Genomic DNA, 20,952 nt, shown 5'->3' with positions numbered 1-20,952 from the left:
ATTGATGATCTGAGTCATCAAACTTGATCTGCTATCTCTAAAAATTATACAATTTGTAGACAAAACTAATATGTATGTATATATAATATTTGGATAAAGTGAAAATCAAAATATAACTTTTTTCTGCTTCTAATACCATACATCAAAATAGCTCATGCTTAAATGGAAGAATTCGCAAAGAGCACGGCCAGTATGGTGAGCAACGTGACTTGCAGCCTTCTCAGCAGCACGAGATGCTTGTTTTGATTTTCTGTAGGAGACGAAGAACGTCCAAATGTCCATCAAGCAAACCCGTGCACGAGATCATTCTTTTTTTTAGTTATTCGAGCTGTTGGGCCTTCCCAGCCCAACCCAGAGAGCTAAACTGCGTCCAATCCGAAATAAATTGCCTCCTCTACAGGGAACAGCCTGGACACCACCCGTTACGATACACCCGATACCTACATCTCCTAGGGTTTTATTAGGGTTTCGTCAGCAACCCTTCCTCTCCTTCGCCCTAGGGTTTTATTAGGGTTTCGTCAGCGACCTTTCCTCTCCTTCACGAGAGGGAGAGAGTTTGGTTCCGATTGGAGTACTGTGGTGGTTCGTGTGGGGAGAGGAAAAGGGTAGGCGAGGACGGGGAGAATCGAACCCATGATGTAAGGGAAAGATTATTAATGATGGATGTTGCTACCGATATGGTAGCGTGCCTTGAAGGCAGAAGCCTGCCACGTAAATTTTTTTTGTTTTGTTGGTTGGGCTTTCCACCTCGTGTCGTGTTGCCTGTAGGACGCACCATGGGAGATGGTTGGTCTCCCTGGTTCGAGTTCATGTGCTCAAATCTTATATATGTGTTTTAGATTTTAGAGTTAATGTCGTTCCGCTGCTTTTGTCTGTTGGAGAGTATAGCTTCACTTGGATTGGGGATAAAGGGTTTATCTCTTTTCGTTCCTGAAATAAATGGCAAATGCAAAACGTTGTTACGTGAATAAATTTAGCTTATTTATCCAATCAAGCTCTCATGATTTCACTTTTATCGGAGCCAAACATGTTAAACTATCAACGAGGATAAGTCATCCCAGTTATCAATCAATGCAACTTGTTAAGCTTGTACGCATTGCATCTCAAGGACGAAGGTCTAACCATAGAGAGGGATGATTGAGCAATATCCTATAAGATTTGGGATTAAAATTAAAACCCCTTAAGTTTGGGACGGATTTGAAATTTGCTCCTTGGTTACTCACCAACCAAATCCAATAATATTATATATATATATTGTTGGAGAATACCGACCGGCCCCGTTCGCGCCGATTTATAATCGGACATACCCGACCGACCGACCGACTGACCGACCCCGCTCGGATCGACTGAACCAGGAGGTCTGATGACCGACTCCCGAATCTCCACCCGACACCGCAAAGAGGGCCACCGACCTAAGGTCGGTCGACTCCTCCGATCGCCGTACAGCCGCCAGAGCCTGTCAGTCCTGACAGCAACATGCGGCACTGCCACCTGAAGGCATCATCCCGCCTAGGGCATTGTCAACCCTAGTGATTTGACAGCCCCACGGCGATGTGACACTTTCACGGTGATTCTGACAGTCTACAGTGAGTTGACAATTCCTCAATTGTCCGCGTCATTAATGACGGTGCCATACCCGCCCCACTATAAATATCGGGGAAGGCAACAGTGCAGAAAAGGAGAAAAACAACAGGCTTGCTCCCTCTAACTCTCTCTTACACTTTTCCTCGACTGAGCTCTCTGTCTTCATTTCACTGTTGTCCAGTCACCTCTCTGACTTGACCGTCGGAGGGTTCCCGCTGGAGCCGCCTCCGATCAGTGTGGATTTCTTTTTTTGCAGGCGCTCGTTCCCGACGATCAGACGATGAGGAAATTGACCGCAACATATATATATATATATATATATATATATATATATATATATATATATATATATATATATATATATATATATATATATTAAAAATATATGCATGATAGGAGGTGAGAAGATTTAAACTCAATATCTTTAGATGGCTCAACCACTACCTTCACCAATAATGTAAAGTTATAGAATATCAAATTATGATATTCTATAATATTAAATTTTATTCTAATCTATTATAAACATAATAATAAATCACATCACAATATTATATTATGGTGTTATAGTAGAATGTTTGATGCTAAATTATAATATAATACTTTAACGCCTAATGCATTATAATATAATATCTTATTATATTATACAATAATAAAAATTTGAGGGGCAAGCTTGTTCAATGTTATTAATGCTGTAGTAACATCCAAGTAGCATTTCTCATCCCATCTTCGTCCCAAGTACATGGAGAGAATAACTGCAATCCTTGCTCAATATAATACTATTTTTTTCTAAACAAAAATTGAGAAGTCTGCTTGCATATGCTGGTATAAATTAAACCTTCTGACTAATTCAGAAAGCACGTACCCACTCCAAACCAAACCATGGGGTGAAGAAATGCCGATGGAGCTTAGCTCCGTTGGGCAGTGCAAACGAACCGTTTACTGCTGCACCTTTTTTTCATCAGAAGGTCGCTATAGCACTTGATTTCTATTTACTTTGCATTTTGAGATTCGTGGCCTTACATGTTATGCACATATCTTAAAAAAAATAGTTTTTGATGACATTGGAGTACATCGGAACTAGAACGTGCCCCCCTTTTTTTTTTTTTTTTTTTTTGAATTTTTGAGAGAGAAACCGCGCCCAAGAAATGCAAGCCCTGTAATTAGGACGGAACCTTTTATATAGCTGTTGCTCAAATACAAAATGAATAAATAAATGTTAGGGATCCATGCGAACGCGAAAGCTGTAAATATTCCTAGCGCACTAAGCATGTTAGCATTCTAACAAACTTTTACTGCATGAAAATATTAATTGCTTGATTGACATTATTTTTTTATTTTTTATTTTTAAAATATAGAAACCAAGACAAAATATATGTTTCGTATCATTATTTCTATTTTTAAATTTTTAAAAATTATTTTTATTAATCTGAAATAAAAAACAAAAAATCTTTATCATTATTATTTTTAAAAATAAATACTCAAATTTTAACATCGTCATAATCTTTTTCACTATCTCATCCAAACATTATCATTGCTCCCCATCAACACCATCTATCTCTCCCACCAACACCATCTATCTCTATTATGCCTTGCAACTGATATCACCATCATTATTGATGCCATTGCTATATTTATAATTTCTAAAATTGATTATATAAAATATATTTATATTTTTAATTTAAAAAATATAAAATCATTTTTTATTTTTATTAAAAAAAAAAAAAAAGTGATGCCAAACGGTACATAGCCCTCCCTTCCTCCTCTTTTTCGAGTGGATGTACAAGTTAGAAGCAAAAAAAAATCAATTACATTGCAAAGGAACCCTTGTAACGTGCTTTGGAGGGAACCCGTCTCATGATAGCATGCACAGAAATGCATACATGCACGTAAGCACACGTGCATGCACATGGGAAGGGTTGCAAAAGGTGTGAGTGGGTTGGCAAACTGTTCCATGAGCACCTTTTTATCAGACTGCAAAGAGCCTAAAAAGTTGTATCTGATAGAGAGGACAAATTTTAAATGATCCCCCCTTGTGCCCTAGACGAGATAGACTTCCACAAAATTAAGTCTCGTTTTAGCATTTGGTTGGAAGAACAAGTGGAGAATAAATGAGTGCATCAAATTCAAAATAGTTTGGTTTTATTACAAGGGAAAAATTGTCCTCTTCATTTTGTATGTTTGAAGAGTAGATAGAAGCAAAATAATTGGAGGGAACAAGCTTCCTCTAATGCGCGAGATAACTCTGTTATGCCAAAATAACAAAATAGAATTATCCCCTCCCCTTCTATCTTACTTTTTGCACTTTATGGAAATAAGGTTACTCTTCAAGAGCTTTTGAGTTGTTTGGCAATATATCTCTCCACTTATCCCCTCTATTCGCACGGGTTAAAAGACTGAAAAGAAATCCTTTCTTTATCATCCCCTTGAAAATCATACAATCTTTTCTCTCAGATCCACAACGAGCAATAATTGGGAGTTACAAATTTTGCTTCACCTCATATTCATGACAAAACCTCAATCTCTTCAGACCGCAACTCTAGATTAGCTGTTCCAGATCCCCAGTGCACCATGCATTTGTTTACCTGACTTGGGTCAAAGCGATTGACGAGACTCAGTCCTGCACATTTGTCAACCAGCGTCCATTCCCCTGAATGCAAGTGGAAAGAAGAAAAAAGTCAACTTACATTTGTCGAACACCATCACTGTCAGCATAGAGGTCAAAAGATGAAAAAGTATTACCATTTGGGAGGAGATTCCCTTCAAATGATTGCTCTCCAGATTCAGGGCCTATTTCATGCTTTGAACCATCAACGGAATCGAATACAACCAAAACTTCAGTCGGCTGCAGAAGAGTGAACGTTGGGTGCACGCGCAAACAAACCCCAACCTTCAGAACAAAAGGACTTCAACAAGCTATTAGCAGACAAGAATATAAAGTTTTGTGGAACTAGCTTGTCAGACAGCAATTATGTAACCCAGATTATAGAACTAAACATGTTCCACAGTTTCAGAACTAAATAACATGTACAATTGAATGATAAAGCATCTAAAAACACTTGATGTAAAATGATACAACTTGCACTAGGTTTCTGAACATTCTCATTATTCCAGAAATGAGTCACCAGGTTCAAAAGATTTTTGGAACAACAGCACTAATCCTGATAAGTAAACATGGTTACTGCTAACCTTGAAAATCCACCAGAACCAGCTCCCACATTTTGGGCTGTAATTCTAGAATCAATTTGGATAACCTTTCGATCATCTTCTGGAATAGATATCTGGCGCTGGAGAATTAACCCGCCACCAATATCCCCTTCCAAGCAAAGTGATTCCTCTTCTCCTGATTGTTCAAGATTTCTCCTACAAATACAGCTTCTTGTTATATTTATTCATTATAAATGGAAACATGTATCATAACCAAAGGTGCAGCAGTTATTTGAAATATTCTTTGGTCAAAGATTTTGTAATAGCCTCATGCTGATAATTGTCACAATTACAACTAATTGACCTCGAAAATTTACCCGAACCAAATGCCATACAGTGTGCTATTGCTTAACAGAAATAAAAGATGAGTTCATCAATAGCCTTACTCCACAACCTTATATTCCTCCGAGCATCCAGCAGACCGGTATTCAGTGCCACTGTATTCTTGATATCCATCAACTTCAACTCTGCTGTGAAGCCATTGGGTGCCTAAAAGAAATCATCCAAACAGAGAAGCTAATTTCAAATTAAGTCCTAATGACACCACAACTAAGTTCCAATTAAGTAAAACCTGTCTACCAGTTTACACATTTACAAATCCAACAAGCATATCTTGAAGACATGGGATAACCACCACTGCATCAGAGGCCATTAGAAAAAGGAAATAAAAATGCAATAAACTAGTCTAATCTTCTAGATGTGATGTTAGGCTTCATTTGGAAATAATTGGAATGGTTCATCACAATGACATTGATATCTATAAATTTTTACTTTCTATTTGATCCATAAATTAGCCCAATTATAACAGCATCAGCATAACAGAAAATTTAAAATATAACGTGCCATGTTCTATGACAGTTGCGGTTGCAGATATACCCTATTATTCTTCCATGTCGTAGTGTCCCAATTATTGACAAGATCAAGTGCAAGAGAGTGAAACCAACAAGGATACACTAAAGATGTACAGATATAAATGAACAAATATTGTCATTTGTCTGTGCTTGGTTTGCTGTAAAATAATGAATAGAGTAGTTCTTAACAATTAAACATGTTTGGTACTTACAAAAACATCATGCATTCTGAATCATGCTTGGACATGCATTGCTAACCCTCAAAATTGCTAAACAAACCTTGAACCTTAAATTTAAATTAAATCATAAAAGGAAGGAACATTCTACAGAAAGTAAATTCCAATTAAGCTAATATAAATATGTATCACTATCTCCCTCTGTGGCATGGTATGGAAATGTGGCAATGCATTGTGTTGATTCAGAATGAAAAACCCTTGACCCGTTCATGAAAAGGGAAAAAAAGGGATACTCGACCCATACGCGAACCACATCCTTAACCCTTATCAAAACCTTGCGTACTTCATTAGTTTTCAGGTGGTCTGATGTAACTGCATACAGCATAAATCAACCCTTCTAACCTTAGAAAATTAACACTAAGAATACTGAAATATAGTGCCATTAAAGACAAAAATTCTTTTTTAAAACTTTAATCATATAAGTATGAAATTTTTGCAAGTAGACCAACTCTCTATTAATATCAAAATTTATGTACAAAAGTATATTATCTTAACTAATAGCAAAAACGTTCTTGAATTTATTGGTCTGATGTTACTTCACTTGGAGCAATTTTCTATCAATTTACGGGGTGGAAGCATACAAAACACATTCATACAAAACACATTTATACAAACAAGTCATATGTGCCACTACTGCTTATGTCTCCTTTTTCACCCTATTCAAAACCAATTCAAGTATCTCATTCAGAGAGACCGAAAGCTAATCAAACAGAACTGTATACCTGAGGAGAAAAACAGAGAGAAAAAAAAAATTGGCCACATTCTTGGAGAACAGGTGTGCCATCAAGTGAATGCCGTAACATATTTTTACTATTATTAGCTTGAAGAAAAAGCTGGTAACTGCACAACTTACCAGAAGGAAGATGCGTCATAGAGATAATTCGACCCCCAATCCAAGGAACCACTTTAAGAACCCAGTCACAACTCTTTAGTTCAACAGGGGTCTTCGAGAGCTCAATGCAAAGCCTATCTACATCAGGGATACACTTCGCCTTTTCTGCATCAATCAGTTAACCATATGAGCATGGTGACTAAACAATCACATGCTAATCTTCAACTTCGACAGCAGAAGTGCATCCAAATCAACTCGATGGGAAAATTATGTAAAACACAAAAACTCGCAAATCACCAGAGCAAAATGTATGTACCCAAAAGATCACCACATAGGATCCCCAATCTCCACAACCCTATCCTCTATAATTTTGCAGGGTAAAATCCAAGCACCTGATGTCTAACAGCTAATGTTACTAGACATGATGGGGGAGGATTTTCAAGCAACAAGAATATGGATTTCACAAAACACTAAACAATAATCATACAATTGATGACCTGCAACAGCATCAGTCCCATGAGTGCCTATAAGGGTAACAACAACAAATGCCATTAAGCCACTAGTACTTTTATTCGGATAGTAGTTCTGCTACTTCATCAACATGCCTTTCTAAAGCTTCAAAACATGAAGAGAAAAATATGGCAGCATCTTGGAGAAGTCATTACCCAAGAGCATACGGTACTGATTTTCACTGGCTGCTACCAAGTTAGACACTTCAGATTCTGGAGGCATGGTAATCAACACCCGGTGCATCAATCTGAATTTTACAATTAAAGAAAAGATCAAAATTTCACATCATTATCATATCTAAAATGACTTAACATCTGAACAGAAAACATACCATGGCACCTCCTCCCAGCAGTACTTGTGCATGGAGGACACGTTTAGGCCTCTTCCATGATCCTTCAGTTTTGGATACTTTAACCTTTAGCAGTGAAGAATGCAGTTCAGCAACATAATACGTTAAGAGATAATTCCCTTGAGTGTACTCATATCCATCACCATCATCTTCGAAGAGAACACCTTCAGCTTTTCCTGGGGAAAGAGAACTGCAGTTATAGTGCAGAAAAAGAAAATGTAATTTATGATTGACTAGGGTATAATTTCTTAATTCTAGATACTTAATACTTTTTCAGGATAGTTTGACAAAGATGGTAGAAAACTCTCTCTCTCTCTCTCTCTCTCTCTCTCTCTCATGAGTCTTGGGAAATTTATTGATTTTTGGATTTTAGTGCAATGACAATCAATGTAAACGGGAAAAAAGACTGAACCTAAAAGGGAGGGGGAAAAGATATTTTGCAAGATTTTCTTATTCAAGTCTAGGAGAGGCTAAGCCCCACATTTTCTACCCTAACAGTCTTGGGAAGCTGATCCAGCAGGGATTGAACCCCCACCCCCTTGCCCAAGCGGCAATGGTATATTTTGCAAGATTTCGCACGAAGTAAAAAGAAAATATAAAGAACTAATACTGAAAATAAGCCAGTTTTGATCAACTAGCAGGCTCAATCAAAGTGTGAAGCACCAACATATGATGATACAAGGTGCTGAACTGCTATAGAATGCCATAACAATATCATTGTGCTTTTGGCCCACCAAGTACATTGGTCGTTATTGTGCTTCACACCTTAGAAATCATGAACCGTTGCATGATGACACAAGCAGCTGGCCCCATATTGAACCAGATGTGACTGTTCACATATTCATGTTTGTTACTCCCAATAACCAACAAAATATCAATCAGATAAACAATGACCCCAAGTCCAGCTTGACCCAGATCTGACATGTTCAAATGGTGATTCAAGTCAAATTGGTTCTCTTTTCAGATAAGCTCCATGGTGCACCTAAATTTTAGGAGCTAGGCACAAACCTTTTAACTAATGTACGTCAGGTCTAATAAGGGTGCATTATAAGATCTGGTCAGGTCTAATTTTTCAAAATCCATAATTAACCAGACCAAAGATGGGGTTTATGCAGGACTCATGCTCTGCCTTCGGGTTTATGCTTCAAGGATGGGTCAGATCCAGGTATAGGAGAACCACTTGGACCCCTAGCAAGGAACAATAGATTCATGAACATCTTAAAAATAAGCAATAATATATCCCTGGAAAAGTTTAGTTTGGAATAAGTAATCCATGGTTTATCCATTATATCATAAGGTGAGCACCGAGTACTTTCCAACATCATCCCTCTTCTTAGTCTTCGAGCAACACTGTCCATCAAATGAATATTTATTTCAACAATTATCCATGTAAAGACCTGCATAATGAGTCACCAGAAAACAAAACCAGCTTATTCATATCAAAATGCCACTCCAAAGGAAGCATTGTAAAACTAGTGGAGGACTCTTTCAAGGATCTTCCATAACCACAAATATGGATACGTAAGAAACATCAATCTGGATCACCAATTTTTCTTAATTCGAGATGATCTTTTTTGGCTCCATGCTTGTCCTATGACATGAAACATTATAACAATACCAGTCACCTAGCCCATTGTTTATGCTGGTGTTTATCACCTAGCTCTAGTTCAGTGACCAGATCCCAGTATTTGAATTTTCTTACATTCGATGTACCAAACATCATGAACATGGCAATGCAATTGCATCCAATCAGAACCTGACATGATCCAAACCCCTCACCAATTAGCTTCAGGTACAGTATCTTAATCCAGGTTTGAGTTAACTGGTTCAGATGGGTAATTTTATGCTGGATCGAATTTCAAAATGCAACAACTAAATTTATGATTCAAGGGATATCGTGTCAAAAGCAGATGATAGCAATATACCATCTTTGTCTAAAGCAATAATGAGTGATATCTCATCAGTTGGTTTTGCCTCGCCGACATGATGAAGAGGAGGACCTGTAGGGATAATTGAACCACCTTGCAGATAGAAAGTTGGCAAATCCTGGATTTTTATACAAATAAAGGTTAGTAAAACAATTTCTTCCTCACTATGAACCAAATCTTTTGGATTACATAAACATACTGGATGTGCATCACCAAAATCAAAGCGCAACCAGATTCCATTTGGCAGCACATGTGACAGTTCATGTGAACATTGCTCAGGTACAGTGCTGTTGACAATGTATCAAGATTATGAAAAATAATATAAAAGAAGTTTTCTAGCATTAGAAAAAGTACAGCATTCTATTACTTTCCATACAAGGAAATGATTAAGAATATAGTATTATAAAACATATGCTTTGTTCTTCCAAAAAATTTAAGGATCTGTGACATCCTAAAATATAGAAAGGAAGAAAATATATATTTGGATTCAAAGAAAGTAATACCTGGCACAAATTAAAAGCGGTCCCAGCAGAAAGGAATTTTCAACTGCCATCAAGTGAGAATCTCGTGGATCTGCATAAGCCAACTGAGCATCAAGACCTCCACTAACCATGGCCTACAAAAATTGGTTTCCAAGAATAGGAGCATACCAGCAAAAAAAGTGGGAGCCGCAACAGGAGTTCCCTTTGTATGAGCCATATAGAAAAGACTATATATGTGTGGTTTAAGCCGATAGCGCCTCATCAATCCAAGGCGGCATACTTCTTCACACTATAAAATGAAAACAGTAATATGATTAAAGAAGCTAAGATATATCAAAAAAGAACATCAACGCCAGAACTCAGAGACCTAAACAAAAAAGATTAGAGGAAAAAATTATTCCAGAAACTGAAGAGGATTAGAACAAAGAGTGCAGAAATTTAATTAACAGATGATAGGACCTATGTTCCCCTTGAATAAACAAATAACTTTACCGTCAATGATGCTTAGCATGTCAAACAACCTTAAGGTGATTAGTAAATCTAGGTTCACAGGAAGCTGCAGAAGCACTTCTGGCAACTGCATAATATCCCTCTCTGTATCTTTTGGAGTAGTAATTCTTAGGACTGGCAAATTTTTACCAGACCTGCCTGGCTGACTTGGTTCGATCCAGGGGAAAAATATATAACTATACAATGTTTATATAAGAACTCAGTCTGGCAAAAATATATAAACTTAAAACCAAGTCAGGTTCAGGTCTTTACATCCAGATTTATCAGTTTCTTATTGTAGGAACTAGGAATCTACATGGAGTCCAAACTGGGATGGGTATGGGCTGACAAAACTAAAATCAAACTAATTTAGAACCTCTTTCTTTTATGTTATATGCACTGTTTACTATTTAAGCTAAAATTTATACAAACCATCTCAGCTGCAGGTTAACCACATAAAAACCAAACCAATTTGAAATCTTCCTCAGCATATGACAGTTCCACATTTCAAGTTAAAAAAGTTCTGTCAAATCAGATAGGTTTTGGGTAAATTGAATTAATATCAGGTTTGGTTTTCGATGGTGCACTTCAAAATCCGAGTCCAGAGTCTTAGTCAAACATAAAACTGTATGTTTAAGCTAATGTTTGGCCTAGAAACAAACCAGGCCTCTTTTTTTTGGATATCTCAATTATATCTACATCTTACTTAAAGAGGTAAAAGTTCTGTTGGTTGGTCTCTCTCTCTCTCTCTCTCTCTCTCTCGCTCTCTCGCTCTCTCATATCGCTGCCACAGCCACCACTGCCAGTATGCCTGACGCCACCAGCAGCCATCCCCCCTCCTCCTCCCTCCCTCCAATCCCTCTGTATCCACCCTCCCATCTGCGTTGCATGGTTACACTCAAAACTAGAGTTAGGGTCTTAACAGGTTGAGCTGGGCACAATCGGGCTTAGAAAACTATAGAGGTCAAGCCAGGATGGACTCAAGTCAGCAGGTTTTATCTTGATACCCAGCTCTGGCTTGGCCTGGCATGACCAATGCCAGGGTCTAGTCACAATTCAAACTAAATATTGACAGCATTGTGAATCTGCTTTCACTATTAAGGCACCTCCTATTTATAAATAACCATAACTATCATTAATGGCCTTATATGGAGTATCTAGGACCAAGGGTTTTTGATAAGCAGATGCTGATTATGCCAAGCCATCCACCCTTTCATCATGGTTGGGCAGACATCAGTGGTGCCCGTAGAGATGGATGTGCATATTCAAACTGATCCAAGCAGACAATTTCACAAATTGGAAATGGATATATTTGCCTTGTACTTTAAGATACAAATAATTTTTTTGTACAACATCCAGTATGTCACAAAAGAATGCAGCAATAGAGAATAACATGATATGTATGTTATCAAAAAGTGGAAGCTTGCTGTAAGGTATGGATGAGCTATATTTTCATGAAGCAACAAAACAATAGATGGGGTGATCTCCCACTGTTTACTGTAAGTATGAAGATTAATGCATAAACTTTCTTGGCAGCATCTCTGCATATGCATTGAAAAGATAGAAGTAGCATCTAACAATCAAATGGAACTAAATAATAATGACAATATAGTAGTATTGTTAGCTAATAAATCAGCATTGTATGTCCACTGCATTTTTTACATGAATCAAAAAGCTGCCAGTGTTGCAGTATTGAATTAAAAACAAAAAAAAAAGGGTCAGTGCGATCTAACTTCTAAAAAATCTTCTCCGATTCACCCAAAGCTTCTAAATTCTACATATCCTAGAGCGAACATTTTGGATAAGGTTTTCATTATGGACTCTGGATTATTGGTGGTTTCAAAATAATATGAGTGATCGATGTTTATTTTCTAGAATCGCACTATTTAACCAAATGCCCATACAACAATAATAGATGGTTTACGGTATTTGAAGGATGAGTACATACCTCTTCTCCAAAAGACCATGGTTCGTGGTCGATGGTCCCAGACTCAGAATGCCCATGACAAAAGGGAAACAAAGCACCTACTGCCATCCATCGGCCGAAAAGTTTTGGAGTTGCATTTCCACCAAACCCACCAATATCCGGTCCTGACAATGGCTGACCACTGAGCCCGTCCCAAAAACAAAATCTTGAGCACAAGTAGAGGTAGCACACCTCAAAATTCAAACTACTAGAAAACACTCCTGATTGACAGGAAATTTCTACTTCAAAAACTAAGTAGGAGAACAGAATTGTTTACTTGGTGGAGCCATATAACAGAGATGAGAAGGACACCTCTTTGGTAGCATATTATAACATTTCTAGCTCCATGACAGAATCAAATGATGTATTCAAGTTTTTTAATTTGTATATATACTAAAGTCCTCTTTAAGGCAATATGTATGTTGTGTGTGTAATTACTTAAGTTAGCTAGCAAGACTACTAACTACATTGTTTTTGACATCCTGTAAGCATTTGCACATCATTAATATAATAATGAAGGATAAGAAAACAAACAGAAAAGAAGAGAACCTAATATAAAAGTTCAATAAACAGCAAGAATCAACCCACGATATGGACAAAAGCAAATATTCAATGTCAATCATGTCATCTCCATGAACCTAGCACATGGTAGATCATAGCTTGTCCCGAGCCAGAGACAAAAGGGAGTAAGCTACAGTGTATTAACTAGCCTTCTTGCATAACATGTATGGAATGTTTTGCAGAGGGAGAAACAGAACATACAACTAATCGAAATCATTGAGTGCGCTACAAGAAATGCAACCATCAAACATTATGATGGTGACAAAAATGAAATGCACACCGCAAGCAGTGTTTATAATGGGAAGGCAAGGAGTATGTGATTGCTTACCATGCAACATCCACTAGAATCCATGACATCTGATGCACACTGCAATACCCATACAACCAAAGATTTTTTATTATCATTCATGAAATTTGACAAGTTCAAACCTAATCCTGAAAGGTGCACTTACTATTTCTCTTCCTCAACATAAAATTTGAACTTAGGCAGATGACAGCATGGCATGGATCCTCATACAAGGACTGGCAGTCTAAAACATGGGTTTATGATCAGATTGCATTCGAAGTTAAACAGTAAAAGCAGTTTTCATTATGCACCATGATGTAAGCACAACATATATAAAGAAGAAGAGAACGCAAATAGATCTTGTACATGATATTCAAACAATAAAAGAACTTCACATAGCAGTATGTAATTCTCTCAAATACTATTAACCTTTGGAATAAGATGGCCAATTGGCAGAAATGTATTATTAGTTTCATACTTCTATTTACAATATCCTAAACAAATGGATGGATGTCTCTAACCCAACTACTTTAACCACCTCCAGTGACTGAAAATAGTCCTGAGTGACTTCTAATCCTCTATTAGTCACTGAAGCTATTCAATTCTATCACAAGTATACTACCATATATTAGTATAAATAGTAGCTTTTGGTGCAGCATGTATCCTTCAAAAATCAGTAAAAGCATCAACTTACCAATTGAAGCACCATAGGTATACTCATATGTAGGTGCTCCCAGTTTGATAGGTTATCTCCAGTCCAGGTTGCAGCATAACGTTGACTTCCTATGAACCAAGCTCTGGTGAGAACAAATGGTCGATTAGTCCCACTAGCCATTTTCATTCCCTCATAAGTTGATCTTGCCATCAGCATGCCATAAACCTGTACGGAGATGAAAATTAGAACTTGATACTCCAACTATAACTATAGCAAGAATTTAATAGCTCATAAACCCAAGTTTTTTTACTTTAAATCAAGAAAACAAATTGATTTATGTTACCATAACCAATAAAGGCAGAAAAAATTATTAGCCTGAGAATTACATTGTGATAATGAGTGTGATTTTGGCAACCACCAAGTTCAGTATCTCCTCTGTGAATGTTGCTCTCTGGCATTGTTTTTGTTACCGACTACAAATCAATAATGTTAGTTTCAATCACCAATAAAAGAAAGTGCAAAATATAAAGTTAGCTTTTCTAAGATTTACCTTGAAAACAGCAGGCTCATTCATATCATTCCATATTCCATCGACTCCATTAGACATGAAGTTCCTCACTAGATTAGCCCACCAGAAACGTGCTTTTTCTTGTGTGAAATCAGGAAAAGCACAGGGGCCGGGCCACACTTCCCCTTGAACATGGCATAGAAAAGGGATAATGAACATCAAATCTCAAATTTATATCAAAACTCAATGAAAACCTTACCAACAAAAGGCTTCCCGTCCGCTTTTAGTATCCAGACATCACTTTGAGAACCACTATCATAGACAAAGTAACCCTTTTCATGTTTAATCCCAGGATCAAGCATCCAGATTGCTTTGAAACCAATGGCATGAAGGTCGTTTACCATGGATTTTGGATCAGGGAAGTGTTCCTGCAATGATTACAAATATTACAATCTGTGCATTTGGGAAATTACCCCAAATCTACAGAAAAAATGAGAAAGTTAATCGTGTACTACGTATAAACATATCTAAGCATCATAAATAAGAGCTATATGTGAACAGATATGTGCATATGGAAAGTCATATGAGACCTTTTATTCCTTTCGCACTTTTTGCAGGCAATGTAATAGATCCTCAAGTTCTTTATGCACAGGTAATGCAAATACAGACATAAACTGCCTCAAATTAGAAGAATAAATGACGGGTAAACAAATCCTAGAATCAATGAACATTAATGTGGTGTAAAAGCAGACCTGAAAATTTGTGAACATACATTAGCAAGCTTGGAGTTACAAAGATCTGGTGATATTTTTAGTGCCTTTTAAGTTTCACCTGCTCCTGAAGCAAGAGAAATCAGCTAACCGACCAAAAGGAATTATGATATGGCCACTTGATAGTCCTCTCCAGATTTTTCTTTTCCTTTTTTTACAAAAAAATTATGTGATTACTTGACACAGCAAATGCATATTAAAAAGCCACTCCCAAATAGTCAGAACAAGCTTTGATGGGTATGCTTACGATTTTTAATCAAATATTTGATAAAAATGTATTTTTCGCAAAAGATTGTTAAGTTAGAAAAAGAAAAGAAATAAAGAAACAAAGAAAGGAAAAAACTGAAGATATTGATAAATCTCAATAGAAGGTTGTAACGATTACTAAACTTCCCATGGAGCCACATGCAAAGTTTGACACCTGTTATGTATATCATCATGCATCAGTGATCAATTATGCAGCTATCATTACTAATCAGAAGAAGATGGACAAAGGCTGATTAGTATTTATTCCATGAGAACAATGTTGAAAACCTCAGTACAACTAGAAAAATATTCTACAGCATTCATTGAATGCATTTTAAAAAATGCTCCATTGCTCTCTATTTAGTCAATGAAATGCATGCTTGAGGTTTTATTTCTGCCTCATGCTAAAATTTTGGTCCACCAGGACAAGGAGATCATCTCTGCAAGGGATCAGTTTGATGGCTGCCTTGGTTAGAGAATGCAAGAAAACAGTTAGTACATGAAGTCTCAACATGAAATCCCCATTTTGCACAAGTGCAACCACAGTAAACCAAAAGACCTTCTCCCTTGCATACACACAAGAAACATGAAACACCAAAAATAGATCAAATACAGCATGATACATGATATCAGACTGCTTGAAATATCAATTATTGCAAGTGTTAATCTTCCATGAGGTTCAATATTGTCAAGATGTAATAAACAATTAAATGGAATGTTTCCGATACCCATACTGGAATCCAACTGGTACAACCCCTACCAAGTGTCAGTGCAGCACATCCCTTGGCACCAAACTCAGTTTGGGGGGCCCTACCAGGTACTGAGTTCCCTACTGGTACAGTATGATATGTAAGAATACTGGCCAGTACCATCTGATAACTAAAACCATCATTTGAAAACAAATAACTCCAACATTAGCATGCTATACATGTATCCACATGCACATAAACATGAAAAATCAATAGCAAGGATGTTTACAAAACATGTTTCTAAATAATGCATGAGATTATTTTTTGCATTTAGTTGTCTAGTTGTAATTAATCTGCATTTGCTAGCCGCTTGAACTATGATACAAGCAGCTTATTCTTTTCTTATCTGCCACATCATAAGCCTGATCTGAAAAAGATCAAAAAAATTAAGTCTCTAAACAAAACCTACTATGGTGACCATAGAGATACACAATAATGACTGATTATTACATCCAAGCTTAGTATGAAGGAACATACTTTGTCAAATGTAAAACATCGAAAGCCATCCATATAGTCAATGTCCATCCATATGACATCACAAGGTATGTGTTTCTCTCGAAATGTTCTGGCAACCTGTAACAGGATAAAGCCAACACATGAACATCAGAAGCAAAAGCCAGCACATATTTATCATAATAAACTTAATCTTATGGCAATTCCAGGGTCCAAGAGCTACTATATTTCATTCAGATAAACAAAGGAAACCCCCCCCCCCCCAACACAACCCCCCACAAAAAAAAAAAGAAGATTTAAAATGGAGACAAAAGAAGCAATGTGCAAGTTACATGATTAATATCAAAGTACCTTAAGAACTTTTGCAGCAGAGTCATAGCTCCAATGACATTGATGATATCCAAGTGACCATTTTGGAGGCATAAAAATGGTTCCTAAAATTTTAATGGAGAAGAATAGATATGGAAACCAAATTGTAATGGTAAAAGCAATATAGCTCACAAGAGAAATTTCAACCATCATGAGCAAATTACCAAGTTTTATATGATTTGACAAAGTTCGGTTTTTATAGTACCTGCTGCTTCAGATACTTACCAAGTTTTCTATGATTTGACAAAGTTCAGTTTTCATACTACCTGCTGCTTCAGATACTTACATATGTTATAGTTGAATGTCATAATGTAGAAACTACTGAAGGATGGTATGTACGATGCATGTACATCAAGCCACAGAAGCAAGGTGCTTCATGAACAGAGCACTAGGGAGTTCACATTATATAATAGAGCAGATAAGAATCGAGAGGACAATGCAAATGACATCATATAGGGAAAGAAGAAAAGATATAATTTTGCATAAAACTGCCAGTATAATTTAGGTACTTTCAGAAACAATTGATAAGAAAAATAGAATATTTTGTTGTTTGTTTTCCAAAGTCTCCCAATGTAAATATATTGGTGGTATGTATGTTCAGTAAATGCCATAAGAGAGAGGCCACAGCCAAATTCAACTTTTTACGTTAAGCTATTGTTCTTGCAGTGAACCAATGGACTGGTGTGGCATTCAATACAAAATCATGTAGTTTTCATTGAATCCAGATATTGGCCTCCCATTAACACGTCACTGAATTTAGTGACATGCTGCTAGATCCTTCCATTAATTATTATGATTATCTATTGTGGGCTAGGTATTGTTGTCAACATCCCCTCTACACAGTCGTTACCACATGACAGGAGATCATTAGTTCCAATTTTTAATTTCAAGTTGATCACCTGAAAAAGTTCAGTTAGGACACCCTGGTTTGTGTGAGGAACCTACTTGTGGTGTTAGATTTCTCATTGGACAATTAGACTAATAATATTGCACTGTTCTATTCACCAGTAAGTTCACTAATCAACTTTCTTAAGCCTTTAGCTCTATGACCTAGAAGTTATCAAAGATGCTATTTAAAGCACGTGGTGAAAAGCAATCAATCACTAATTTAATTCAACAAAGTAATCTTTATTTGGCCTTTAAAAAATATATATATACATGAACAATAAGCACGAAAAACATCCTGCTGGATTCGAATTTTCCTGTCATAAAAAAGTTAATTAGATATGTAGTAATCTAAGTACACGACGCATGCAAATAGAGACAGCACATAAATTCAAATCTATGAAATAAATTAAAGTGTTTTAAATGATATCTAGAAAAGTGGGCAATGGTTTTAAGAAAATAACCGATTGCATGAGACAGCGACATCAGGACATCAGTAGGTCTCTCAAATGGGCCAAATGTGATTACAGGGTAAACACCCATTGCACAAACTTTATCGTGGAATCTTCCCGTAAGTCAACCTGTCAAAAAAAAAATTGATCACTAGACTAATAGAATTCGGCACCACTTTGGAGGTGAAACCAAATCATGAATGAGTCCGGTAGATCCATCTACAGAAGGAAGGAATCTTGCCCAACCTCACAACGCCAAGTTGTGTCAGCAAGAACACCCAATGCCTTTCCATCTGGTAGAAGAGCTAGAACCCAAGGATGTGACTGATACATGGACGTGGTTCCTAGACCAAAATCCCATGCAATCGTGTTCCATGTAAAAATCTGAAATGACCATAGGGGTTAAGTACTTGGATAATGTAGATAACATAGGTAACTGGATAGACAGCATACCCGCTTGCCTGTCCGCTCAAGCTGCCCGCTTGCTTCTCCGGTTCCATACAAGGATGATCCAGAAGGCAGCTGTGCAAGAAAGGTGCATATTATATAATAACATCATAAAAAAAAACATTAATATCACAAAATTTAACATAAATATATAATCTCTAAAGATATAACTAAAATAGTTCAGTTTCACATCCGTGATCTAAGAAAATTATTATTAATTTCAAACAAAAGTTATGGCAGAGATATATTCTACTTTCTATGCATTAGCAGAATGACCAACGCATAATTTCAGCCAGAAAGGAAAAAACAATAGATGTGGATATATGCATATTCACCTCTCTCCTTCATTTTAAAGAAGTTTGATTTCAAATTATTATAAAGCATCTAGACCCTTCCTCCATATCTTAATAATAGTATGGATGCTCCAATTTTCGTTTTTTTCTTTTTAAGTGTTAGTGCTTTGGGACACTTGGACACTGCAAGATGGATCATGCCACCGCTAGACACTCCACTCTGAAGTATCTCGTTGACAATGAAAAAAGTGCTGAAAGTTGGCACTTTTTTGGAGAGCCATGGACGAGACTCCTAGTTTCAAGTGCTAGCCACTTTAAGCAAAGTGCCATTATGTTTTTGATATAAAGTTATTACCATTTTATGGACACTCTAAGTAAAGTGTCATTATTATTTTACAATAAAGTCACCATTGTTAACCATCGATCTAAGTATTTAACACATCGTAAGTAATCTTAAATCAGGCTAAGCATCAAAACAATGACATATGCATAAATATATGGATGTCAAGTTACTTATACATAGATATACGTATGCCATGTCCCGGTGTCTCTAATTTTTTTGAGGATAAATGTCACGTGCCTATGTCTAGAATTTTGGAGGCTGCCGTGTCGGATGGCCAGATGTGCCAAATGTATAGGCAATACTGAACCGTAAGTTTAGCTTCAACATATGAACCATGATCAATCAACTGAGTTCAACATTATCAATCAACATATGAACCATGATCATCCACTGAGTTTAACATTATCGATCAATTTAACTACAGCAATTTGTCCAGAAAACTACGCATCATTATAATCTTATCAGGAAACTGCACATCATTATAGTATCATCATACATATAAGTTCAAATGAGTGGTATATTCCTTCCAGATAAGAATGTCTCGCATTAAAAACACTAAACTCTACATAATTTCAGCTACAGAAATCAAAATCACTGAAAGCAAAGACAGCAAACCTGAATCTTGACCGTCTGTTGTCCATAAATACGTTGAAACATAGGGATATACTCCGGCACCTTATGAACCATGATCGGCGTCTCCCTTGCCTTAGGATCAACAAAAGAAATGCTTGGAAAGGCCGCATCTCTGTCATTCCCCGAGCAATCGAACCGGAAAACCCCCTCTTCAAGGATGGGCTCAAAGACCATCCGCCCGGAGGTGGCATCCGCGATGGCCCTCCCTCCGTCCATCCCAAAACCCACTTCTCCACCTCCTGCACGCCAAAAACTGCTGGAATCAAGAACTCGCTCTCCTCTAAAATTCTCTGTAATTGATGCTTCCCGAGATTTAAAGGAAGTAGATGGCGAGGAGCACTTCTTGGATGGAGGGAGGATTGGATTCTGAAAGGTGGTGGAACATTTAATTCCATCAACACTGCTCTTTCTTCCGCTGGCAAGAATAATAATAATACGTACGTGCGCGTGCGCACGAGCGGCGGAAGCTCGCAATGACATACATTACAAATATGAATACAATCGAAAAAATTAAAAATATATATATTTCAAAATATCTGAGACATTCAATCCCTTCAATATGCTCCGCAATCGACCTGTTGACCTCGATTTTTTTGGTCTTGCGCAGCCGAGCGACTCCATTAATCTAGATATTAGCTTTTTTTTTTTTTTTTTTTTGAAAGAACGGCAATCATGAGACTGCACGTCGACCACACCTTTTGCGAGGCGCACGCGTGGAGATCGTCTGTGATTGGTCCGTCAATTAATAATATCATTATTCATCAAAATAAAAAAATATTTATCAAAAATTGGTAAAAAAAAATTTTTTTTTGGAACAATGACAAAAAGTAAACAATGCGATTACTTGTTCATCAAAAGTGGGCCGACGCTG

General features: G+C 37.0%; 1 protein-coding gene across 1 annotated transcript; it reads right to left on the bottom strand.

The window, feature by feature from the left end:
• Positions 1-3,695: 3,695 nt before the first annotated feature.
• LOC105044104 (uncharacterized) lies at positions 3,696-20,491 on the bottom strand. Its single transcript, XM_073255475.1, is given in 26 exon segments — positions 3,696-4,103; positions 4,105-4,231; positions 4,324-4,466; positions 4,768-4,944; positions 5,175-5,277; positions 6,729-6,872; positions 7,373-7,443; positions 7,445-7,464; positions 7,549-7,742; positions 9,492-9,612; positions 9,694-9,781; positions 9,998-10,067; positions 10,145-10,265; positions 12,414-12,566; positions 13,973-14,158; positions 14,320-14,406; positions 14,484-14,626; positions 14,701-14,869; positions 16,684-16,779; positions 17,011-17,093; positions 18,378-18,461; positions 18,464-18,494; positions 18,612-18,749; positions 18,819-18,887; positions 20,064-20,374; positions 20,377-20,491. Coding segments are annotated over 26 exon segments (3,072 nt in total). The 5' UTR covers positions 20,477-20,491; the 3' UTR covers positions 3,696-4,060.
• Between the last annotated feature and the right edge of the window lie 461 nt (positions 20,492-20,952).

This window comes from Elaeis guineensis, chromosome 4 (assembly GCF_000442705.2).
Source record: "Elaeis guineensis isolate ETL-2024a chromosome 4, EG11, whole genome shotgun sequence".
Lineage (NCBI taxonomy): Eukaryota > Viridiplantae > Streptophyta > Magnoliopsida > Arecales > Arecaceae > Elaeis > Elaeis guineensis.
The sequence above is the reverse complement of the archived record's forward strand: the minus strand, read 5'-3'. Positions and strand labels throughout refer to the sequence as shown.